Source organism: Fopius arisanus, unplaced genomic scaffold (assembly GCF_000806365.1).
Source record: "Fopius arisanus strain USDA-PBARC FA_bdor unplaced genomic scaffold, ASM80636v1 scaffold00032, whole genome shotgun sequence".
Lineage (NCBI taxonomy): Eukaryota > Metazoa > Arthropoda > Insecta > Hymenoptera > Braconidae > Fopius > Fopius arisanus.
The window spans coordinates 706,880-732,445 of record NW_011887771.1 but is presented as its reverse complement, the minus strand read 5'-3'; the positions used below and the strand labels follow the sequence as shown (position 1 = coordinate 732,445).

Genomic DNA, 25,566 nt, shown 5'->3' with positions numbered 1-25,566 from the left:
TGTCATGTGAAAACGATTTATGGTTATTATTAGAAATTCACCGGTGAATTCTGGAGGATAATGGGATTGTACCAGAGGAAGTCTTTGCAGAATGCGCAAAATGTTGGTTGTCGGAAGAATTTAGCAACGAGTCTGTGGCCTCTTATCACGTGAATTTTATTGTGCTTGACGGCTCCTCGTCTACGTGTTATCGGACCTCCTGGGGTGTGATCCAGGAGGGAAGAGGCTGAGGGCTCGCCGGTTATGTCACGTCTTGGCACTCGGGTTCTGTAGACGTAAGTCCTTCCGGTTGATGGGGATGGCAGGTCATCTGGGTTCAGTGGTGATGGAATTCTTGTTCTGTTTGGCAGTTCAACATTTTTATTTTAACTCCCGTCTATTTCCACTGATTCACTAACTCAATATTAATTTCACTCTAATCTACCATTTTTTATCATATCGATTTATATCGAAAACTAAAGACTTTAGATGAATATATTGAAGGACTTATTTGTTGGTAATTAAATTACCGGCGAAAATGGTCTTTTGATAGTTTCTTTTAAAATCAATAGTCTTGTAGATCTATCGATATTTACCGAATCGGAAAATATATCTGCAGTTACTTATTAGTCATTCCTTTTTTTATGGTGATTTATCATTTCAGTACTGATTGACCCAATTACATCGATAATTTTGAGAATATTTATTTGAAGTAGCCTCTAGCCTTCGGCTGAACAATTACAGTTTAGGTTTTTAATTTTTTCGAAAATTCCTTGAATCAATTGCTCACCTGTAGGTGTAGCCCTCTGGTCCCGTCCTGGGTTGTGGCAGTCGATGATCTAGTAGGCATTTTCTGCTATTACTATTACTGCTATTGGTATTTCTACTGCTATTGGGATTTCGACGTTTCGAATGCGAGGATCTTCCCCCTGTAAACATCATCTTTCTAGTCGTATAATTCCACTCTCTATCAATTGAATATCTGATAATCAGGAATCATCAGTCGAGTAGTCATCAGATTAGTTTCCATCGTGGATTATTCATCATGTATTTTATTAAAATGTTTGAATGCCTTCGAATATCAGCAAGATGTATTAGCGTCGATTCACACCTTCTGTCCGGCACTCTCACAAACCAAAATGAGGTGTCTATAAATATTACAAAGTCCTCGTGCCACTATTTTCGCTGTATTTCGATTTTCGATGCATCACCAAAGTATCTTTCCCTAATTAACACGACATATTACAATTGATCCGATCAATTTACCGCTTTTGTCTGGATCTTACCGATCGCTTCCACTTATTCGGGCGATCAAGTCGCCAGTCTCCTCATAATCAGCACTAATTAATCCCTTCATTAACGAATAAATACACAAGACCAGCAATTGATGGGATTGTTTAAATCGTGTCCACGTGGGTTTCAAATGAAATCCCCGCAAAAGTTGTAATTAACGGTTGAAAACGAAAATATATCGGGAGAAATCGGTGATTCCATCTTCTTTCTTCGATGATTCACTCCGGAATTCGATGATATTTTCATGAACGTCACTCGTCACCATGAGGAGCTCAACAGCCACCGAAAAAAAATATGAATTTCCGTTATCGAGAACACCAGTTGATTATTTATTGTACGCTGATTGTTTATTCAAATTTAACGGGGGAATGGGAATCTGTCACATGGCTGATATTGCGAGGCTGGAGTAAATGCAGGGGATCAGATGATACCGGAATTTTTTGACGCCTAAAAACGCCGTCGGTTTGCTACGAAAATCTCAACGTATCTATAAATATCGGTAGCGTTGGATCCCACCCGCCATACATATATTTTTTAACAACTTGACGGCATCTTCGGAGAACTGCGCATGATTTTTACCCTACTAGCGCCATTTGATACGATTTCCAAAATTTTCTCAGTTCCGAATCGAGGAATTTTATTTCTCAAGCCCGAAACTATCGATTGTCCAGCACTCGATTGACCAATTCCACCCGCTAGAATTCCAATAGACCATTCCTAGATCGTGTCCGTAGGTAACCGATCGGTTAGTGACTCCACAACTCAAAAGTAATTACTCCAATTATCCCAATTGTCCATTGATTATTGGGTTCATTATGATCTCGATCGGGCTCGATCTTTAGGATGATATTCAATTTTGAACTCGACCTCGTTTAGTTTAGTCAGTATTTAGCCGAAGTTTAGTCAAGATTTAGTTCAATTCCCGACACAGATTGCTAATTCATGCTTTTGGAGAACACTCCACTTGTTTTCGATTGGGTGATAAATAATTTGACTTGGAAAGATGATCGACAATAATTCCTCTTTTATTTACATTCAGAAGACGAATTAAATGTATTCAATTAGTAATTATTAGAGTAATTAGTGCATGCTCATTTGAATTAACAGAATAGCAGTGAATAGGGAGGTGAAGTCTCGTGTGTTGAATAAAATTAAAATGAAAACTCGAGGGGCACTGTAGTGCTTCTTAATAATTAGGGTTTCTCCTGGGTAATGCAAGACGTGATGGAAATATATTGAATGAAGATAAATTATGAAAGGGGTGCGGAATGAGAGCAAGGAGGCTTCTATCGGTTTATCAACTTTTTATTCAATTTTATTACTTCTCAGATTTATAGATTAAATTTATTAGATCCATTAGAACCTTTTCGAAACGATGAACCATGGTCGACTCGTCTTGCGGAGAAACATTGGGGGAGAAATAAGAATTTTAATAAAAAATTAAAAATAAACATTCATTACCCGTAAGAACTATACATAATTTATTATTATGCTACTCTGTTGTCGCCCTCCTTTTAGATTCTTTAGAAGTTTGTCTCGGTGTTTTCAATAATCGATCAGTTGTATTATTCAAACTTGTGTAAAAGAATATCAATGGGGAATGATCGGAGGCGAAAGGAAATGGAAAATCCTAAATTTTTAAACGATCAAACTCACAAATTGTGATAAAAAAAACCTTGTAGGCATGGTTTAATTCAGCGGTCAGTTGGGGAAAGGGCATTCTTTCTTCAGTTGTTTGATGTGAATTTCCAGTGCCATTTGTCCACTGAATTAAATCTCAACAGAAATAAAACTGGAATCCCACGCCAGTTCATCCTTCCATTTTAAGTTATCCGCCAAAATCATCAGTCAATAATGATATCAACACACGAGTCTTGGTACATTTTTTTTTTTATCACTCATTTAACAAATTAAAAGTGTGATCAAGTGTCAGTGTTCGGTGGCTAGTTTCTTCGGCTGGCGTTCCTTGGCGCGCTTTAATCGCTGGGTGAGGAGATGGTGAAGCTGATCGACTTCCTTGGGTGCTGCTTGAACAATGAAAATTCTAATGTCACCGTGAACATCCATGGCAGTTAGCCTCAGGGATTTCGGTCCTGCCAGTTCTGCTGTCATTCCAGGCCATATTTTAGTGTTTAGTATGAGTCGTTGAGTGCCCGTTGCACGTCCAACAAGTCGGGATTCGTCATCACGATCGTTCAAACGTAGAATACCTCTGCCTCGTTCTTGCCAACCACTGGTTACCTGAAATCATAATAATAAAAACTCTCATAGTTCTCGTGATGATTTTCGTGAAATTAGTAGCAAAGTGGCGATATGAAATAATGAAATTTGTCATTTTCTGCCATTTTGCCATTGCCAAACTTTACCTTTTGCTATTGAAATAACCTTGAAAACACAAAATTCCTCACCTTGTCAAATGCAAAGAGTTTGCAATTTATTTGCAAAACATTGGTCTCCCCTTCCTCTCCTGTCAGAGGTGTGACTTGACTGTATTTTCTCTTATTCGCACGGTTTGCCTCCTCGACTTCTTGTGCCGCTTGCGTTAATGTGAGACCGGGTCTACTTGTCGTTCGACAAACAGCAGCTGCACTAGAGAACAACATCTCTGATGATCCATTCTCATTGCTCTTCTCCTTACTCGTCTCCTGCTCCTCATTCTCCGCATCGCCACCATCATTTTCACTGGCAACAGTCACCCTATCCTTGAGATTCTGCCCAAATACGAAGCTCGAGGTTGACGAGGCTGTCACTGTGCAATTAACATTATTCTCGTGGTGATCCTTCGAATTCGTGCCCAGGGGCAAGAATTTCAGTGGCTCCTCTGTCTTTTTAGTTTGGTTATTCGTGTCTGTGGCATTTTCACTTGATTTTTTAACTTCCTCACCGTTTTCATCGGACAATGCACTGTCTGTCACTTTAGTGAAGGGATTTGATGTGTCTGATGGAACTGTTGGGGTGAGGGATGTGCTGGGGGAATTTATTGCTAGTGGAGTCAGTTGGGAGGGCCGGAGGAGTCTCGATGGCTTCAGAACTGAGGACGATGATGATTTACTGAATTCACTTATCCCAAATGAGTTGCCGAATTTCGAGGCTGTCAAGACTGGACCTATGAAATTAATCGGTCAATACATTTAATCCTGAAGTTTGCAAAAATAAAATTCTCGAGTCGAGTTTTCGAGAAATAACTCGGAATTTCCAGATGGCTAAATTTTTCTCGAAATCTCTTCCATAGAATAGAATGAAAGCTACAAAAAAAGTAGTTACTTAAATTTTCATAACTTTCTTCAATTACAAGATATTGCTGGCGAACTATTAATTTTATTAGTTTTCTCATCGAAAACATAATCCAGTTTTGTGCAACTACTCGTAATTTTTAAAGAATATACTTAAATGATAAGGCAATTTTTTAACTCACTGTGGATTTTGATGGCGGAGTTGGAGGAGGGCGAGGAGGGCGTCTGGGAACTGTCTTCTCCGGATTGTCCTTCAGCTTCGTCTGAAAAATCATTGAGGTTATGAAATTTCCAAGCATTCCTTTCCAATGAAAATCCAAAGCATCGGTTAACGAATTGCATTAAAATCAATTCAGTAGAAATTAATTGATAAAAATGAATGAAGAGAAGAACTTGGTAAAAGTCAATACAGATAAAATTATGTAAACGAACCATTGGCGGAGTTTTCGCTGGCTTCTTCTGGGGCGTAAAACTTCAAAATTATCGGTGGCCTAGGTCCATTGGACTCCTCCGTGCTTTCTAATCAACAGAACAATGAGATATTATTTACCGCTAGGAAAAATTCCATGTGGATGATGAAGGAAAAATCACAGATTCATTGTCATCACAAGTAAAACAGAATAACCGTCGTACATCGAACAACGGCTGGGTACTTGGAAAAAATATTCTTTAGGGGATATTATCCTGGAGGAATTGACGGGAGCAGAATTGAAAGGGATTTATCTCGTCAATCGAGCATTTTAGGGAGTGATCAGGAGATTTTTCAATTTGTTATGAAAATAGTTTATTAACAGTATCACAAAACGCACCCGTACAATCCGCCATTTTTTACGTGCAAACCGATTATGAAGTTTCCAGAGGGAACATATCGTCGAGCACCTGGAGATGATAAGAATCGGAGACTGAAGATGTCGCATCATTAGTTTTCCATTTTACCTTGTTGTCCTTGAGTAAAAAAAGCATGGACTGGAAAATGTCATGGTAGAGAGTAATGGGAAGTCTTCACCGGCGGAAAATAACAGGGGAAAACCACTGGAAAACCACTCGGTTTCTCTCGGCGCGGTGATTTTCGTCGATGTTTTTATTTCTTCCCTACAGACATTGAAGATTAAACGATGAAACGAATGTCGATGGATGGATGATTTAATTTCCCATCGAATTCAGCTGGTTTCATCTCTTAATATTAATTAGGAGAGAAGAGATGAATTTTTAAAGACGAGTGAATTACTTGTAGATCACTGGGCGCTTCAATCTCTACCTCTCCTACGTCATTATCGACACTCGGCCTCGTGCCCTGCCTTATTCTCCGGGTACGGCCTCTGATTTAGTTCTGTAGCCGCCGCTACGAAACTCACTGTTTAACCTTTGTCATAAGAGCTGCTGATTTAATGATGTACAATCGAGTACATAAGTTCGTTTTTCTAATTACTGACTTATGTCGGCTAAATACCTGGGGGTTTTCTACCCTGTAATCTCTTTACTTACTGAATTTTCATAAAAATAAAAACAAAGGATGGGACTGCCATTGGTGGATACTTATTAGCCAATGCGAAGTGTCCTTTTCCCACCATTTTTCAATATGGCGACTGCACGTTTGAATTTTGAGCGTTACGAACGGTCAGCGTTGGTGCAGGTGCATGCACATTCCGCCTTCATTTTCAATTGCTATCACAAAAAAGTGCGTTGAAGTGGTAATTATCGTGATTATTATTGAACCGACGTGAGTGAAGTTCGCAGTGAGATCGAGAGGATGGATAATTTTATGAAGGTCGAGAAAATTGGAGAAGGTAAGATATGACAAATGTCCATCAACACCGGTTCTTTACTCCCTCGTAACCAAAAAAATCACCTACCCATTAATAAATCCCGATTATCTCATCCAATTCCCTGGAGAATTATGATTTGGCTGACTGTATGACAGGATAACTCTCAAAAGCCTCTGAAAAATTGCACTGATAATTTTTCAATTTTGACAGGGAGATAATGAATTTGACGTTTTGTTTTGTTGTGAAGGTACATATGGCGTCGTATACAAAGGAAAACATAAGAAAACTGGGGAAATTGTCGCCATGAAGAAGATTCGACTAGAGAGCGACGATGAGGGAATACCCTCGACAGCTATTCGTGAAATTTCGTTACTAAAGGAGTTGAAGCATCCCAACATCGTGGGATTGATTGATGTACTGATGGAAGAGTCCAGGCTGTATCTCATTTTCGAGTATCTCACGATGGATCTTAAGAAATACATGGACACTTTGGGGAGTGGAAAGTTAATGCCTGCTGAGACTGTCAAATCGTATTTGTATCAGGTGAATGATCGACACATGGACGTACTAAAATTATTAATCAATTTCAATGGTGTACTATTAATATTATTTATTCAAGATCACACGAGCTGTATTGTTTTGTCACACACGACGAGTTCTTCATCGTGACTTGAAACCGCAGAACTTACTGATTGATGAGCGCGGTTGCATTAAAGTCGCTGATTTTGGCCTTGGGAGGGCTTTTGGCATTCCAGTGAGAGTTTACACACACGAGGTTGTCACATTATGGTACAGGGCCCCAGAAATTCTTCTTGGCACCACCAGATATACATGTGCTATTGATGTTTGGAGTATAGGGTGTATCTTCGCTGAAATGGCAACGAGGAAGCCACTGTTCCAGGGGGACAGTGAAATTGATCAGTTGTTCAGAATCTTTCGGTAATTTAATCATCATTTTCTTTTATAAAACGACTTCATTTTTTTTTCGAGTCGTGACTTTAGTGAATATCTTGAATCTGCAGGGAGATAGAGGTATTTGTATAAATTATGGGTAAAAATATCGCTATTTTCCGGTACTTTGAAATTTGTTTTAATATCTTAATATTATCAATTTATTCGTTTTTTCATTATTTTTGTTTTGTTCAATTTTTTTATTTGTCCAGTGTCTTGAAGACACCAACTGAGGAAAATTGGCCTGGTGTCACTCAACTTGCTGATTACAAAGCCACATTCCCAAATTGGACAACTAATCATTTAGCGACCCAGGTGAAGCCACTCAATGAAAAGGGGCTCGATCTTCTTCAAGCAATGCTCATCTACAACCCAGAGAAACGCATATCAGCACGAGCTGCACTCGAGCATCCATACTTTGACGATCTCGATCACAAGAAACTGCCTCCAACGTGATAATTATGGGAAATATCCAGTGGTTTTGAATTCTCTGGGATCACTCTATCTTATTTGTCCACGAGAATATCTCTGTCGTTTTTTACTTCCACACTTATTTCGATCTTGAAATGTACTCGTTTAGTTATCGAATTTGATTCCATGTTCACGTCGATGTAAACTCTATGTTTATCCTTCTTTTTCGTTCGTTTTATTATAATTTAACTCATTTGCACGTTATCCATTTTTTTACCTCATAGGATTATTTATCGGATTCAGTCGAGTGGTTTTGACCAGTTGCTGTCGAATTTCAGTGGTTATCTGGAGTTTTTTTTAATGAACAATTCGTCGTTATAATTTTTTCGGCGTATAAATTGCTCATTCATTTCAACGATTATCATGCTCGCAGGCGGATTCTTCCCATGGACTTGTAAATATTTTTGGTGGAAATATCAGGAAAATTATCTCATCGAAACAATGAAATCGTACAAATGTTATTTTTTTTTTTACATGTGACAAGTTGATTGAAGAATGGGGAACAGAAGGCTTGAAGAATAAAGAGAAATGATGTAATTTTTTCAGATCGTATTAATTCTTGTTAAATTAATTATGTAAGTCGATCGTGGGTCTTCCTTCAATAACAGAATACACTTTCCGGGAATTCAGAGCGTCGGGTCAGCCTTCGTATGCGTCATACAATTTTCTTGTTATCACTGCGATTTGATCGTGTCGGGGAAACGAACGTAATGGGAAAATGTAGCAAGTCCATTTTTTTTGACTCAGTAAATGTCCAATGTCCGTGATAACGAATTTGTCTTAAAGAAAATAAACAACAGCTGTAAAAAAAATCAAGACACATGGTCTCTAAAATTATTAAATTACTGATCAAAATCTGAAAAAATTGGCTTGTTGGATTTTATAATATTAGCAGGAAAAATATAACGAGATAGAATATCTTTCTAAAAAATCAGAGAAATTTCATTTTGATAATCTTTTTAGGTGTATAGTGAGAAAAAAATTACTTAAAGCAATTTGGGAAAGAAAGATTGAGTTTAAGACGTTTCGTTTTTTCTGATCATCTGCTATTCACGCATTTGTGACGCGTTCCCACAAACGATTCGTCATCTCTTTTGAGATGAGGGGGGAGTGGCTAGAGTGGGACTGTTATAAAACTCTGGGACGCTCAGTCTTTCTTTTCAGTAACAATTTACACTCCAAACGTTCGTCATTGTAAGTTGCATTAATTTTCTTTCGTTTTTTTTTTCTAGAAGCTAAAAGAAAATTTCCGCTCCATAAACCGAAAAAAAACTTATTTACCTGCAATTAGAAAGGATCATATCCTAATCAATCACGATATTATATATCTTTTCATTCTCGAAAAATTGAAAAGAAAACATAGAATTAAGAGATGGAGAAATTAATAGATTTTACATCCTGAATATTCTAGGAAAATCAATTTTATTTTCATTTTGATAAGTGATAAGGGATATTATTCTTTAATTGCACTTTATGTTATTTGATTTTGAGAGTTTATTCCATGAAATTGTTTCGATCATTGCTCAGGGTTATACTCGTAGGTTGAAGGCGAGTGACTCAACTTGATTGATCTCTCGTCAGTATTCCAGAACCGGTTGGTTGACCCTGCGAATTTCTATTATTGTAATTATAATTATTGTAATTGATTCTCATTACTCAAAGACACTTTAAAGATTTATGCAGCAAGAGTACACATACCTGTACAAAATACGTACATGTATAAATTTGACAACCGATTTTTCTGGTACATGCGTTTTCTGCGATCTTTCCTAGAAATTGGTTGATTGCTCGGATATATTCAATCGAATTCATGCGCGCATTTTTTTTTAACGACGATCTTCGTGTGTGTAATACTAAAACTCAAAGGCTTAGGTTCTAAGCCTTAGGATCACGGGTTGTTGTCCTCTGTATTGCTCATAACTGATTTTCAACAGATGATTTTGCTGAGGAGTTTAATCGCCTTTGTGGGCCTTTTGGCATTAGCCAAAGGGCACAGTTATCATATGGGGTCATGCCCCACGGTGGAACCTCAATCGGGATTCCAAATGGGCCGGGTAATTAATAGAAATCTATAAAAAGTAGTAATTTTCAATTCTCTAGTGAAGTGGTAAAATGAGCCAAGTTGAGTTTTTCGTCGGTGAGCTTTTCGAAAATATTTCCTAAACTAAGAAAGGTAATTAAATTTTTCTCTGAACCTCTATTCTAGAGTTAATCGAGAGCTATAAAAGAGATTTTAACAGAAATTTCACTATTTCCCTTAAATCCGGAAATATTTCCTCCAAAAATCATGTAATCAATAATCAAAAAGTTTTTTTCTTTTTTTTTGGGTTGAGACGTTTGAACATGGAAATTTCGCGGTTCAGTAATTGTTTAAAAAAAAATAAATATTCCTGAAAACTCGCCGAAGTGTTAATTTAGCTCGTCTTACCACTTTGCTGAAGAATTATTCAAATTCTTTACATGCAAGCTGATAAATTATAATAATTTTGTGCAGTTTCTGGGGACTTGGTACGTTATTCAGAAGACCTCGACAGCCAGTAAATGCATCAGCTATAATTACACACGGGGAGACGAGCCTGGGGAGTACATAATCACCCAGGACTCCAATCATCCTGTTCTCGGTAATTTTTACATTCACCCAGGAATAGAATCGTTAATAGAGATAGTTCCAGTCTCAAGAGGGGAAAACTGTGGCAAATAAAAAAACTAATGATTTTATGAAGGATTTTCTCCGAGTGATGCGTCATGCTGGTTCAAATGAATAAGGACTGCCCCACCAAGACCGATTAAATAAATGAGTTTAAAGTGGTTTATTGTTACCCAGCTGCAGTCACGTTTGTATTCTTTTCTATTCGTTTCAGGCCTCACACCACTGAAGCATGAGTACCATTACACTGGAGAACTCACTGTACCCGAACCAAGTACACCAGGACGTATGAAAGTTCGTTTTCCATTGAGTGAGTTTTGTCCTGTATGCACATTTAAGAAGAGATTGAACAGTCAATGGAGATTAAACGAAAATTTCTCTTACGCAGAAGATCGATTATACATTGAGAAAAATATGTAATGATAATTACGTGTGAGTTCTGTAATTCAGACGTGAAAATCGTGGTCAATTATTGATTTCCAGACGAATATAATCAATCCATGGCGGATGATAAATCTCACTTGACTATCTAGCGGCTTTGAGTCTTCATCTCTTCTCGGACGAACGTCAATTTAAATAGGGAATATTTTTCTCTTCAGGTGTTGCAGGCACTGCATCTCACGTAGTATTTGCAACAGATTACGACACGTACGCTGGAATTTTCACGTGTCAGTCCCTGGCATTTGCCCATCGCCAGAGTGCAACCATTCTTTCACGTACCAAGGAACTTGATAAATCGAAAGTAGATCAGATCAGAGCTAAATTGACTAGCTTTGGGGTTGATCCCTTTGAGCTCAGTATTGTTCCACAGACGGGGTGTGATACTGGCAAGGATCCTGTCGATATCGATATAAATCCTGGGACGTTCACCGCTGAGAACTTTGGGAAATTGTTTAAAAAAGCTGGGGAGAAAATCGGAGATGGTGTTGAATGGGTGGCTAATGCTGGGAGCAAAGTTTATCACAAAATAGCCGGTTCTGAGGAGAAGGAAAAGAAACCGATCACAACTACACCACCAAGTTATGGGAAAATCGAGACCAATGATGTCGAATGGATTCCATAAGTTATTTTCCTCTGGACAACTGACTCATTCCCCTTTCGACTGATTTTAGATAGAGACAAATAGGAATCCACCTCGATCTGGGGTCCACCGATTTTTCTATTCGTGATTATTTTTTAATGTTTTTTTGGTGAGAGCAGAATGCTTACAGTCAGGAGACTCTTGAGATTACACGAGGATTAATTTGATTCTTGATTGATTGTAATTAAGATAATTGACAAAAGTTCATTATTGATTAATCCATGTTCGATCGAACGACCTCAGAATTTTAATGAATTCAAGACACTTTTTCATCGTACAAGTCATTAAATCTTCATGACTGCTTTAATGAATAAATACTTTGAGAATACAAAGTGGTGTTCCATTATTAAGATAAGGTTCACAATTATGATCTTCATTATAAAAAAATTAAGTTATCTTATTTGATTCTATTTACATAAAAAGTCGAGTACACTCTCACAAAATGCAGAGAGAATGTTCATTCGTAAATAATAGTACTCATCACTGGAGAATTCACTTCATACTCTAATCTACATTTATAACAGTAATTTTTTAATGAATAATTCGTACAACCGAGTCTGATTAACTCAACCGTTAAAACTTAACATTTATCAGTAGAATGTAAATTATGGAAATTATCACTAGGACGTACTTATATCCCAGGACTCTCCACTGCTACTGGTATTAACTGAGGAATGCCTGCTGATCTGGGGTAGATCAAAATGCCACTTGCTCTCGTCCCCCACACCCTCTACCCTCCATTCGTTTTTAGCCAAGGGAGGTCTAGCTTTGATTCCCAACGTCGTAGGTCTCTTTCCAGGATTTTCAGCCAGCATCATCCTCAGGAGATCAATGGCCCTGGGATGTTTATCACCGAATCCCCCAGGGAAAATGGCCTTTCTCAGGTCTAGAATGGCCATCATTCTCTCCATATCAGTGCCAAAGGGAGTCAACAACTCAAACAAAATGATCCCCAGGGAGTAGATGTCCACTTTGTAATTGTAGACCTGGCCATTCATTTGCTCCGGTGCCATGTAGAGGTGTGTCCCCACGTGGGCAGTGTGAAGACCATTTCCCAGGCCTTCACCCTCACCTCCGTTGGGAGTTCTGGGCTCTTGCCACTCTTCTGTCATGGCAGTTGCCAGGCCAAAGTCTCCAATCTTCACCTTCTTATCGTACGAGAAAAATATATTCGAGGGTTTCAAGTCCCTGTGGATGAGCCCATGGAGGTGCACATACTCAACTCCATCCACAATCTGCTGGAATATATTCTCTACGTTGTCCGGATTTCTGCTGTGAGTCTGACGTTTCATCCACTCCCTCAGGCTCTCCCTGTGGCAAAGTTGCATCTGAATGTAGAGAAACATCCTGGGGATCTTTTTCGAGGACTTCTGAGCCAGATTGAGGGATAGAGAGGCTTTTCTCTTATTCATCTCTCTGTTATCGATTTCATGGGAGCTGCAGGTGTTCTGAAAGACGATGGACTCAGAGTCCTCACGACTTTCAAAATTCTCATCTTCACGGTGATTAATTGATTCGGAAGTCTCTGTTATCCCCGCAGAGTCGTAAAGTTCTTCTGTTACCGCGGATTCATCACTCCTCTCATCGAAAATTATGAATGATGAGTCATCGTTGTTTTTGTTGAGCTCAAGAGCCTCGAAGGCTGAGTCGACTGATGATTTCTCACTGTTTGGGAGATCAATGCAGACTGAAGCGTTGGGTTTGCTGGGGGTCATTGATATCTCTGAGGGGAACTCTGAGGGTGAAAAATTCTGCCTGTTGATGTACATCTCGTCGTGCTCCTCCTTCCATCCAGCTGGTGGGCACTCCAGCCAAGCATGGAAGTACCTCACTATATTCTGGTGGTCCAGATTGGCTAGGGCTCGAACCTCCCTCATCACTCTCTCTCTCGCGTCCTCATTATTTGGAAGAGTAATCCTCTTTACAGCGTAATTCACGTGATCTATCTTCTTTCTAGCTTCGAAGACTACACCATATCCACCCTTTCCTAGACAGTCTACAGGATCAAAGTCTGTCAAGTACCTCGAGACAAATTCCCCAGAGGATTCCAGACTAGGAAGGGGTTTGGGGATGTTCTCCTTGGGTATCAGTGGCCTCTCCACTATCAGAGGAGGAGCCACTGCGTCCTTGACAGGGGTGGTGGCATTGAGCAGGCGTTGTGTCAGCATAAAATTCAGGAGAATTGCTGTGCTAAAAGATATTATCAGAACCTCCTTCCACCAGTACCAGAGGGAGACGATGATCACTTGTACTGGGGTTTCCTCAGAGTCAAGATCATCTCTAGACTCTGAGGGACTTGCCTCCAACAGGGGCACCTGAGTTTTATTACATTGGCTGGAGTCCTCCTGCTGTAAAATCTCTTTGCTGTGCAGGTAAAAACCATTTCCATTGATGTAGTCAGAGTTGTAGAGGACGGAGAGGGCTGTTGAGAGAGAATTCTCCTCCTGATGCAACACCAGAGCTGTGTCAGAGGCTGGATATGGACGCCAGGGATATATTCGAGAGGCTTCCGTGGTTCTCGCTATGAGTTTAATGTGCTTGACATTTTCCTGGATGTATAGCTGACGATCGTGCATTCCCACGTAGATATCGGGGCTCACTGCATATTCATTTCCCCAGGTCGACTTGGTACTCTCGAATAAATTCAAGGCTGTTAATTTACTGATGTTGCCTTCCTTCTCTATTTCATTCTGCTCCCCGTGCTCTCGCCAGACAGACACTATTGGGGATTCTACTTTCTGCTGCCAGAGCTTAATCCCAGGATTTGTTTTGTTGATCGCCCAGATCAAACCCTCAGGGATATTCACTCGTAGTTCGATATTCTCAATATGTTGCAGGAGTTTACTGTTGCATTTCTGGTTGTCATTGGGAATTAATTCGAGATCGTGTTGTCCAACTGAGTAGTTCCATCTCTCCTGGCCTGTTCGAGGCTCAGCTGCACGAATTGTGTCTTGAAATCTTCGGACTATTAGCACGTGGTGCCCCAGGTATGACTCGTTCCCTGTCATATTAGTGCAGCTTCCCTCGTTGCAGTGGTACAGAATTTTTCCTGTGGTGCTTGAGATCCCCCAGGTTCTTGTCTCACCTGAACCAGAGAGGACTAAATCGTCGGAGTAACGGAATGAGGAACGGAGAAGTTGTTGGGGTGTCACCTGGAGGGACTCCAGATTTTCACCATCAAATTTGTAGAGACCACCACTCAGGGATGGAATAAGTCTCACCCAGTGGCCGTCATTGTTCAATTCTCGCTTGTGAATACTAGACGACAGCATCGGTTTGTCCTCGAAATCAACACTCCACTTCTTTTCTCCATTTTTATTCAGGTCCAGGGCTAACAGATTTCCATCAAGAGTACTCACAAATACCAAACTGAAAGAAAATTTCTCGTCAGTACTCCCAATTAATGAATCTGCCAATGAAATCTGTAGGGAAGTGGTGAATAGAGGCGAAATTTATCTCTTCGATAAGTTTTTCAGAAATATCTCCAAAACTAGGGGAGAAAGGAAATTCTCATCGATACATTTTTTGTAAGAGTGATTAAGAACTATGAAGAAGACTATCACAAAGATTTCTCTATTTTTTTCTGTTTTGAAGATATTTTGGGAAACACTACGAGGAATTAAATTAACCTTTCTGGTTTTACCGATTCTCTACAGAAATGATGTTGAATTCGTGTCCTTGATGCATTAAATATTGACACTTGGAGGATAAAAGTTAGGAAATTAATTAGTAAAGAGAGTAATTAACGCTGATCACCTGGATGATGTTTCGTCAGACGTATCAGGTCCACAAACATTTAGTGCATCGATATTCCCGCCGACGACGACACTTATTGTCACAAAAACGGCGAACATCAAATGTCTCCTCGGTGATAACCATTGTGACATTTTTTTTAAATACTCAAAATACTGCTGATTTATCACTTGAGAGCACCAAGAAATCTCACCACAGTGATTCCACAATCACGCATTTCTTTATTATCTCCATAAAAAACACCTCACACGTATCAAACCTCGTTTACTCGATTCTGTGAGCGAGTATGAACTTGAAATCAACCCTGAGGGAATTATGATTAATCAGCTGGTGGCGATTGGTTGGATGATTCGTTGTGATTGTGTTTGCGTGATGTTCCGGAGACGTTGCGTCGTCGAATCCGTCAGTGTTTAAAAATAATCAGTGGTGCTATCTAATGGTCGAAACCACACCTAGAAATAAACCTTCAAACATCCCCTCCATAATATTACCAATATAAATGGATATCCACCGGGTAAAATTCCAAGAATTGGGTGCCAATTTCAAGGTATTTTCAGGGCTTCAGATAAGATGTAATCCGTGGAAATAACATCACGTGCTCCCAAAAATATAAAAAATTTTTCACACTCAAGAAAGTGGATTGTCGACAATGGTCATGCCATGGAGCAATGGAGGTGTCGTTGAGTGCATAAATAACTCACACGTGTTCACGATAAATTGACAAATTGAGAGTATTGTCATCTGTTTGTCGCCTGGTTCAGGGCCTAGACTCGCTGTTCCCCTCAGATGCTGAATGTTGTGGAGCTTGTGGAGTGTTTGTGTTGGAGACCTTAATTATCTCAAGTAAATACCCAAAACATTCCAATAATCATCATCATCAATTCAACGCAAGTGCTAACGAGGATGATTCCCTCGTCTGGACACATATTCATTATCGGATTGAGTCTGAATTTTCATTTGATGTGGCTATAATAAATTTGGTTAAAGATACATGAGTTGGGAAATATACAGTTGAAAAATCACCGCGTGAGTGGCCCTACCCCCTCCCCCCGGTGACAAATTTTAGTTCTGTTCTGTTACTCCAGCCATACCTGAGGACAATAATAGATTTGGCTGGAACCTTACGGCTCTGATTAAATAAATAGGATTGTCTTCTCACCCCTCTTAACTGACGAATCACCCAGTGGTGACTAAATGTATCGCAGTTAACGCACAATAGTTTTTTGGGGGCTATCAAAACTTTGGTGGAGATACTCGAGAGTTGGACTTTTAATTCTCTTTTTGTCACTATTTTGAGATACTTGAGTAGGTACCATAACCTTAAGACGAAGGCTCTTGCAGTTTTAAATTTTTATTTTCCCTAATTTCACTATGATTTCACACTCAGTTATTTTTTCAACTGCAATTTTTTAACTTATTTTTCATCATTCTGTAGGCCATTGTTATCATTGTTTCCATCGTTTCCACTTCATGCATCCTGAAATTTACTAATATTTACTGCTATAAGTTGGAGAGGATTTATTGGTTTTTACGGGGGAATTTAGGAGTCTGAGGGAGAATTGCAGAATTTTGGGGGTTTACTGTGGATTAGTTGATTGGTTAACACTTCATTGAGTGATTGATATGATCTATTGTATATGGGCTCGTTATCGTGATTATTAATTATTTTGGAGGTGTTTAGGGTTGAGTAGAGCTGAATAAGAAGTAAACTAATCTTAACTAGCTTGTGTTAATTCTCTGTAGGTAGTATGGAAGGCCAACAGTTTTGCTTGAGATGGCACAATTTTCAAAATACTCTACTCAGTTCATTGCCAAAATTGCTCGACGGCGGATATTTGACTGATGTTACGCTTAGCGCCGGTGGTAGACACATTCGTGCACATAGGATTATACTATCAGCTTGTAGCTACTACTTCAAAGAATTGTTCAAGGTATCACTATTTATTCAGCTAATTTTGCTTTCTAGTTTTTAAAAAAACATTACAATTACTCAATGCCTCAGTTACTGCCACATTTCATCCTTTCAGAGTCACACAAGGGGATGCCCCAATAATTTTCAATCTCACTCTTTTTTCATTGAATTAAAAATATTTCCACCGGTCATCATTCGATGATCAATGAGTGGATCACTGTAAGTGTAAATGCATGTAATATGATTTCTCCAGAATGAGTTTGTTCTTATTTATTTTAATTTTTAATAAAAACCATCCGGGGTGGAGATAGTGGCATTAACTGGGGCATTGACATCAGCTGTTGAATCCACGTAGAATTTCCTTGCCTTTTAATCATCAATTGAAGCATCAGCAAAATAAAGATATGATCTGTGATTTTTCTGGGGGGATTAACGATTCAGCGATTAAATAGCAGCATTGAAATATTTTTAGGACTTGAGTGCATTACAGCACCCTGTAATTGTTCTACCCGGTATGGAGTATGCAAATTTATGTGCCCTAGTCACCTTCATGTACAACGGTGAGGTAAACATATACCAGGAACAACTGCCTGCCCTCCTGGCAATGGCTGATACCCTCCACATTCGAGGACTAGCTGATATTGCTGGGGTAAGATCCTCATTTAGGAATTACAAATCCCTCGTCACTTCCTCGTGTAATTATCCGGATAATTCCAATGAGGAGAAATTTATAGCAATTAGTCACTGTTTCTCTGTGTTCTGTATGGGATATTCGAGTTTCTTTAATTCGATATCCTGGGATTGTCACGCGTCTGATGAGAAAAAAAGTCCACTAACAATACGAATTGTAAATTCAAGTCATCAAGCTTTTCATAATTCCCAGTGCAACGAGCTTTTCATGACAGATTCTGTGAGTTTAACAACAATTTCATCCATTATCGATTTATCTCGAAAACTATTGATTCTAGGTAAAAACAGGAGATAACTTTTTTATGCCTCATTAAATTTTCAAGATAAGAGGTCTTTTGACGTTTTCTTCGAGGATCAATAGTTTGTTAGATTAATTGAGTTTTGAGGAATTCGCACAATTGAATTATCAGTGATTGATTTAGGAGGGAGTCTTCGTTTAATTTTCGTAAATGTTGTATGTAGTTTAGCTGACAGAATGTGCCATGAACATGAATATAATCATATGAATAATCACAAAGCCCCTGTTAAGTGTCAACCTGACTCCCCCAATATCTATATTATCCTATCATCGTGTTGTTTTGTTCAGGTCACTTAAACACATTTCAATGTCCTCGAAGAAGTACTTCACTGAAATTTATAAAGAAAAAACAATCCAAACCGAAAAATTGAAAAAAATATATATATATATTCAAACAAACCGAAACCAAAAGCAAAAAATCAAATAAAACGATATCCACGAGATCAAGATCGTTGTGTGTGTTGCAACTAAATGCGAGTGGATGCATCTCCCGTGGAACCTTACCCCATAGAATGAATTTACCAGGTATATCTCTACAAATAGAACTCTTTTCACGTTCTCTATTGTTTTTTATTTATCTTCCATTCGTATCGATTTACGAAATATCATTGCTAGCCAATTAATCTGCAGCTTCTATCTCCTCTTCTATTTATTTACTATCTTTAGCCATTTATTATTTCGTTCATTAATATTCTATTCAGTATTTATTAATGTTCCGTGAGGAGGAATGTCTTCCGCTCTTTTAAGTCATTTAGAAACAATTACGTATTTATCTATTTTCAACGCTGAGGGGATATGAAATACTTGGAAATTCAAGATTCTTGAATTATCTCTGTCTTTGTGGTGCTTATCATTTTGTGGTGTAACATAAGATACGTTTCATATCCACTCAACAAAGGTTTGGTTCCAAGTGCTGCTACTCTGCTTCCAATTAACGCATAAACTCGATTATTCCCAACCAAATCAAATGAATAAGTCGAATGATCAACATATATCTCTAATAAAACCACTCCTGGTCCCGAAATAGCTCCAGCCCTAGCATTTTGCAAGCTTGATTCAACTCGTAACACAATAGACAGTCATCAAGACACCAATCCAATCACCCTGAACAATATCCACCTGTTGCAGAAGAATTCACGTCGGGATTCTAATGGAATTTACGTTGATCCTCCATCGGAGGAGACTGAGTTGACCGAAGCACCAGTGAAAAAAGAAATAATTGAGTCCCCACCAGTGCCTGATACTCCAGATAATACCACTGCACCCTCCATTCCCCACGAGCCCGAGAACAATGATCTCGAGGATGATTATCAGGATCACGAGGAGATTCCCTGCAGTGTTAAAACCAAACCATATTACTCGATAAATGCAAAATTATCGCAGAAGGAGAAAAAACAGTGCTCAACGAATGGTCCACCCAAGCAGATGGACAAGACATTGCTCGAGGATAAAGGGGACGAGAGCATGGTAATTGCTGATGATCAAAGCTGCAGTATTGATGAGGGCAAGACATCAATTATTGATACGACATTTCGATACTTGACGACACCATCAGCGAGGAACAGTCAGAGTTGCAATAAGACGAGTGTCACGTGTTTAATTTGTGGAAAGCAGTTGAGCAATCAGTACAATCTGAGGGTTCACATGGAGACTCACAGCAACAGTTCATACAGCTGTACTGCTTGCTCTCATGTATCGAGATCCAGGGATGCCCTGAGAAAACATGTTTCTTATCGACATCCTGTTGCTACACCCCAGAAACGCCCTCGGTACAGTATCACGAAGCCGTAGGGTTTTTTTTTGGAGAATATCGTTTGTTCAGGGAATTTCTCTTGTTTCCACGGGATGGAGGGGTGAGTCGATTTTTTTTCGGGGAATCGTCGTTGATTGAGGGGCTTTTTCCCTTAATTCTAGAAATGTCAGGATTGGGCTGGGCTTTTTTAGGTTGAATTTCGGTGAAATTCTTGGAGATATTTGTCGAATTGTTTTTGCTAAGAGTCGGCTCACTTCGTTCAACAAGTTCAGTGCTGAATCATCAATTTTTGAAGAAATGGGGAATAATATGTGTACATAAACTCGACGAGACCTGAAGCGACTGTTTGGATATCTAGTCCACTTTTATAGCTAATTTTCTGCTAATCTTGTTGAGGCTCATGCGGAAAACGGAAAGACAAAATGAATTAGTTTTACTTGTTTTAAGTTGTTAAGTGGTTTAAATGATCCTTATTACCCACCTGTTGGTTTTATTTCCTTCGTTTTCCTCGTGATAATTATTGGGACTTTTATTTTTGAGAGATAATACTATGAATTTCAATAATATTATTAATTATTCCTGTACTGTAGATAACTTAATTTAATTCTTCTCTGAGATTTTCGAAAATATCTCTGGAATTAAAGGAGATAGCGAAATTTTTGTCAAAATCTTTTCTGTGGAGCTAATTGAGTAGTACGAAGAAGGTTATTACAAAAATCGCGTTATCTCTATTGGTTTTGGAAATATCCCTGAAAAACCTAGTGAGGGGCTGCGTTTATCTCACTTTACCTCCTCACCACAGCTGATAATAATTTTATTATTATTATTATTATTATGAATAATGTTCTTGAAATTCAGTTGTCTGTCGATTTAATTTTCTCAAATCCTCTGAATAGTGCATAGTCACCCTGACGCATGGTGTTTTCAGTGGAATCGTTCACAGGGAATCTCATATCAGTGCATAAGGTGTTTTGTTTAACGATCAAATAGTGTGGACGATTTCTCTGAAGTGATATATCGATATAGAGTGAGTCTTGATACCCCTAGTGTTCAAATTGTTATCAATTTTCTTTTCTTGTTATCGTTGATATATGGTAATTGAGGCACTCTAGGTGATTCGTTTATTTTGATGTGAAATTGTTAATTGAATTGAACACTCATTTTTTTTTCTCTTTTGCGTTTCGATTAGGTTTTTTTTTCCTATCTCTCGATTAAAATTGTTGTTAATCGTTGATCGTGTCTAAACCGGTTGTTGATTATTATTGTAAGAGTTTAGAAATTATGGAGATGGGGGAATACTGTCGAAAACATATCCGTCTGTGCCAAGTAATGATAATTTGAAACATTGGAAAATAATGTGTGGAAAATTGTTAATGACAATCCACTGGATATTGAATTGTATATCGATCATCAATCGTATTCAAAAATAATATACAATATTTGTATGCTACAAATTATAAAATAAATAAAGTGCATCAAAATGTTTATGAAAAATTTTCTCAAAAAAGTTGGTTGGTGATGTTTCATGTTTCTTGAAGCGAGAGTATAAAAATGACGAAATTAATCCGTTTTTTTTTGCTCTTTTGGCTCGTTAGATTTTCTCCACACGCCATATTTTGGTATTGCAGTCTTGGCCAACCGATATCAAGGTTTCTTCATCCAGCCACACAAGACGTGTGATTTGACTCTGGGGATGAGCATCTGCACACAAATTAACGAGTGAAAATATTTCATATTTTTCCAAATTTCCGCAATTGTTCGGATTTATTCAATACGTAAGACTTCGAGGAATATCTTTGAATCTAAGAGACTTACCAGGATTTTTCTTATAATCATTTTTGTAGAGTGTCATAAAAGGTGCAAAACAGCGAGTAGAAAAATTTTGGTATTTCTCTGGCAGATAGAGATATTCTTGGAAAACTTGCGCAGTGAATAAATCGAAGAGTTATCCTTTATAATTGCATTAAAGAATTGGATTTTATGACGTACTTTTGATAATGGTGTGTTTCGCTGGATTCGTAACGCTCCAAATGATAATAGTAGTGTCCAAACTGCCACTGGCAACCATTGTCGAGTCACTCGACCAAGCAACGGTATTCACTCTAGCATTATGGAAGCCCCATTCTCGGTTGTGTGCCAGCTAAAATAATCAATAATTATGATACCTGCACAATAAACTCCATAACAATCATAATGAATAGGCAATTACCCCCTGTTCCAGGTTTAGCAAAGGACGGAAAAAGGAGTTTATTATTCAATGATCGAGTTCTGTATTTAAAACACAGATTCACGAACAGTGATGGGCGAATTTCGTTTTTTAAAGGCTCAAGTCCTTAAGTTTGCAAGAACTTATGAATTATTCTACTCCCAAGTACAAAGTACTATTAGACTTGGTACTTGAAAATTTTCACGTTTCAAGTCCTTAAAGGATTTGCAGTTCTTCATTTTTATGAATTTTAATTTGAATAGTACTGAGTATTTGACAAATTTCCAAGTACTCAATACTTTTTCGGCTTCGGACTTCAGACTTAAAATTTTTCAAGGAATAAAGCTAAAAAACCGGGGATCTATTATTTTGTGATTTGATGTTCGTCAAATAATCAAAATACTAGAGTACCATTACAAATTTGAAAGTTTAATATTCCGTAATTTTCAAGTCCTCAAGTCCTGTGTTTTCTTGATATGAAGATTTGACAAAAGCAAAGTCCTAAATTCATGCGGGACTTAAATACGCAATAATGATAAACAAATAACCTGAGGAGTGCTCATCACTGTTAATGAAAATAAAAAGCTGTCAGAATTTTTTTTTTTCACTCAGTGCGCCTCTCCAGCGAATTAATCAACAAAAAATAACTTTGAGTATTTACCTTGTACTCTGGCAACATATAGAGAATAACTTTCCTGTTGGCATCACAGGCAACTAGATATTTGTTATCCGGGCTGTAAGCAACATCTGTGACAGGCCCCAAATGCTCCAGCTCGAGTTTCAAAGTCAGTGACGTGCCAGAGAGATTGTAAACGTAAACTTTGTTGTCAGATGTGGATCCAATAGCTACATCCCCAGTTTCTGGATTGACTCCCACACAAGAGGGCTCGTAATCAATAGGAAGTTTTGATACTTTTCTCCCTGACTGAGTCAGATGGATCTGCCTCATGGCAGCTGTTACAACTATATCGTTATAGATATCAAGTCCTCGTGGCTGTGAGTCGAGTTTTATGGTGTCTGCATCGTTGTACGAATTGCTCGCGATGTCAATTGCTCGAAGGGTGTCATCAATCCCAGCTGTGTACAGCAGATTACCCGATGCTTTCATACCATTTATCTGATTACCGTGACCCTGACCCTGGACACGATCATTCTCCCCTGTGGAAGCATTCCAATTTGTCACGTGACCATCGTGGGAGCCAGTGTAAATTGTTCCCCTGTCTGGACTCAGGGTTAATACTGTGATTGGCTTGTTGTGGCCCTTTATTATTCTCAGGGGTTTAGAGGGGTCGTTGACATTCAGGTAGTTGATGAAACCACTCAGTGAAACCGAGAGCAAGTGGTCACCCTGCCACAAACAGCTAACTTGTTGATCTTCTACGGTACTACCTGTACGGAAAATCATTTTATCGTCAATTAACTATTCATATATCGAAACCGTGAAACGAATGAGAAAAAATCATATACATACCCATATTAAATTCAGTAATGAGACTCTTGGTCTCTACATCCCACAGTCTACACGTCTTATCTCCAGAGGCAGTGAGCAATTGAGTGCCATCTGGCTTCCAGGTGACTCCATAAACTCCTCCCTGATGAGCTGGTGATCCAATCTCACTGACTAATTCCGAGGACGTACCATCGTAGAGGAAAACCTTGCCATCGAAGCCAGCTGATGCAAAGAGGTTCCCTGAGGGGGAATATTTGACTGCCTGAACAAAACGCGAGTGTTCCTGCTTGGTCATTTTGAATTTGAAGGGTGGACCTTCGAAGATGGCAACGGTGTTGTCCTCACTGCCAGTTATCAGTCTGAAGGGTCTCGTAGGGCGAAAGTCGCAGGAGTTGATGGGCTTGCTCTGCCCTGAAATCTCACCCACTGAGGTTCCAGTGTCAGCCATGAACACGTGGCCAAATCTCTCACGACCCTCACCCACCACAACCATTCTCTGGCTATCTGGGGACCAAGCTATGTCCTTGATGGGACCTCCAATCGGGTGGAACTCATTCTTCAGGATGTGCTCCTTGTTTACTGTGTCCCAAATTCGAATTTTCCCGGATTGATCTGTGGAGACGAGGGCAATGAAATTAAAATCCTTTTATCAGGGAGTCCTCCGTCAGGGGGAGGAAGGAAAAACCGAGAGAATCCGAGAAAATAATAATAATAATAATTGAATTTCAATTGACTGCAGAATTTTTAACTTTTTGACAAGTTGAATCAAAAGATTTTACCAGTTTGGCTTTGCATTTTCATTGGCAAAATAGTAGTTCATGAATTTATTACGGAATTACCTCCAGACGCTATGTAAAATCCACTGGGCGAGTATTTAGCGACGTTTACAGCGCACGAGTGCTCGGTGTAGATATCCGCAATTGCAGGATTCTAAATAAACGAAAAAAATACATATAAGAAGTCAGTAGTTTAGACGACCGGTTGAGTCTCCCTCACATCGATGTTTCTGATGATAACACTATTTCCATTGGTATACAGGAAGCTCTTCCCCTTGGGGTCGCCTCCAAGGACAAGGGGAGTCCCTCTCTGGGTTCTAGGCAATGCAGCGAATATGTATTCTGAAAAAAGCAAGTGTAAATACCTTCATTGTGTCTGTATTATTCTTTCTTTGCCAATTACAAAGCGTTCGACTGAGTTGACATTTGTAGATGAATCAGAAAAATTCGTACTATCCGTAAAAATTCTCTTTGAAGAACATTCCAATATTCTTTTCTCAATTATCACTCATTCCATTTTATATATTTCTCCAAGTTCTCCTCCAGTGAATTATTTCTTAATAAACCGGAATTATTAGGTTATTTTTTATTCGTTAGTCCTTTTTTCCAAATTCCACATCTTTCAATAACTAATTATACAATCATCCTTTATTTAAAAAACGATGAAAATAATAATAAATGTATATTTCAAGCCACAAATACGTGGATTTTAATAATTATTTTAGTTATTGTCGAAAAACTACCGGTTACATACATCAATGCATGCATACATGTGAAAATGGTTAACAAATGAGAGGTATGACTTTCTGAGCTCAGAATTAGTCATCCTGATCCATAAAATTTGAATGTTCACGTTCGTAAAATTGAATACTTCTATTCGAAAGCAAAGAAAACGGAGATTTCGTTGAATGACTGATGCCACTTCCAGGAATTCATTTTTGCCGAGTGGGCAAACATCCAAATTGGTTTTATAGAAATTATTTTGAGGCTCAACGTGTTGCTTATGACATGCAAATGACGTAAGAAATATTGTCGAGTATTGTGAGAGCAGAATAATCTCACTTCCTGTTTTTTTTTAAATTTTTTTATTTCGATTGATTATCACCGAGATATTTCCGAGAACTCATTATCTCTATCTCTATCGATTCTTTATCGAGGAATCCCATTTCAACAGAAATAATTCGTTAAATCAACGAGTGCACTCCATGAACTACTCCAAATTTATTGCGTGGAGATAGAGATATTTTCGGAGCTCCAATGAGACCACAAGATGAAAACAAGAATAATAAAATCAGGCTCAGGTGCCG

The 25,566-nt window shown here is 38.6% G+C and overlaps 7 protein-coding genes across 11 annotated transcripts in view; 3 read left to right on the top strand and 4 right to left on the bottom strand.

Annotated features, from left to right (window-relative positions):
* The window catches only part of LOC105265872 (putative protein kinase C delta type homolog), a 3,520-nt gene extending 2,599 nt beyond the window's left edge, over positions 1–921 (bottom strand). The window contains exons 1-2 of the mRNA XM_011303642.1: positions 770–921; positions 42–339 (exon numbers count right to left, since the gene is read on the bottom strand). Of these exons, the coding sequence (XP_011301944.1) occupies positions 42–339; positions 770–921 (450 nt within the window). The remainder of the gene's footprint in view (positions 1–41; positions 340–769) is intronic.
* Positions 922–2,559: 1,638 nt separating this feature from the next.
* LOC105265805 (ran-binding protein 3) lies at positions 2,560–5,468 on the bottom strand. The gene is made up of 5 exons (XM_011303532.1): positions 5,315–5,468; positions 4,938–5,024; positions 4,688–4,768; positions 3,681–4,378; positions 2,560–3,513 (listed from the first exon to the last, which is right to left on the bottom strand). The coding sequence occupies exons 1-5, from the start codon at positions 5,328–5,330 to the stop codon at positions 3,202–3,204; spliced, it is 1,194 nt and encodes a 397-aa protein (XP_011301834.1). The 5' UTR covers positions 5,331–5,468; the 3' UTR covers positions 2,560–3,201.
* A 616-nt stretch (positions 5,469–6,084) lies between these two features.
* Cdk1 (Cyclin-dependent kinase 1) lies at positions 6,085–8,238 on the top strand. The gene is made up of 4 exons (XM_011303533.1): positions 6,085–6,292; positions 6,519–6,814; positions 6,891–7,210; positions 7,435–8,238. The coding sequence occupies exons 1-4, from the start codon at positions 6,256–6,258 to the stop codon at positions 7,676–7,678; spliced, it is 897 nt and encodes a 298-aa protein (XP_011301835.1). The 5' UTR covers positions 6,085–6,255; the 3' UTR covers positions 7,679–8,238.
* A 547-nt stretch (positions 8,239–8,785) lies between these two features.
* On the top strand, positions 8,786–11,753 carry LOC105265807 (apolipoprotein D). 2 transcript variants are annotated; one of them, XM_011303534.1, is made up of 5 exons: positions 8,786–8,887; positions 9,628–9,747; positions 10,188–10,314; positions 10,555–10,650; positions 10,940–11,753. In XM_011303534.1, exons 2-5 carry the CDS (start codon positions 9,628–9,630, stop codon positions 11,401–11,403), a joined length of 807 nt encoding a protein of 268 aa, XP_011301836.1. In that variant the 5' UTR covers positions 8,786–8,887; the 3' UTR covers positions 11,404–11,753. The 2 variants fall into 2 exon arrangements, with proteins under 2 accessions (XP_011301836.1, XP_011301837.1); XM_011303535.1 differs by lacking the exon at positions 8,786–8,887 and adding an exon at positions 9,262–9,316.
* On the bottom strand, positions 11,603–15,551 carry PEK (pancreatic eIF-2alpha kinase). The gene is made up of 2 exons (XM_011303537.1): positions 15,178–15,551; positions 11,603–14,790 (listed from the first exon to the last, which is right to left on the bottom strand). Exons 1-2 carry the CDS (start codon positions 15,306–15,308, stop codon positions 12,042–12,044), a joined length of 2,880 nt encoding a protein of 959 aa, XP_011301839.1. The 5' UTR covers positions 15,309–15,551; the 3' UTR covers positions 11,603–12,041.
* A 182-nt stretch (positions 15,552–15,733) lies between these two features.
* Positions 15,734–20,428, top strand: LOC105265809 (protein bric-a-brac 1). Of its 4 annotated transcripts, none has more exons than XM_011303539.1 (4): positions 15,734–16,017; positions 16,918–17,105; positions 17,559–17,735; positions 19,203–20,428. In XM_011303539.1, exons 2-4 carry the CDS (start codon positions 16,923–16,925, stop codon positions 19,863–19,865), a joined length of 1,023 nt encoding a protein of 340 aa, XP_011301841.1. In that variant the 5' UTR covers positions 15,734–16,017; positions 16,918–16,922; the 3' UTR covers positions 19,866–20,428. The 4 variants fall into 4 exon arrangements, with proteins under 4 accessions (XP_011301841.1, XP_011301842.1, XP_011301843.1 ...); XM_011303540.1 differs by lacking the exon at positions 15,734–16,017 and adding an exon at positions 16,025–16,200; XM_011303541.1 differs by lacking the exon at positions 15,734–16,017 and adding an exon at positions 16,207–16,479 and having other exon boundaries at positions 19,206–20,428.
* Positions 20,429–20,911: 483 nt separating this feature from the next.
* flr (actin-interacting protein 1 flr) lies at positions 20,912–24,601 on the bottom strand (the record flags this gene model as incomplete). The annotated part of the gene is given in 6 exon segments (XM_011303542.1): positions 20,912–21,528; positions 21,817–21,967; positions 22,695–23,422; positions 23,505–24,095; positions 24,323–24,413; positions 24,480–24,601. Coding segments are annotated over 6 exon segments (1,793 nt in total), but the record flags the coding sequence as incomplete, so codon positions are not given.
* Positions 24,602–25,566: the final 965 nt, after the last annotated feature.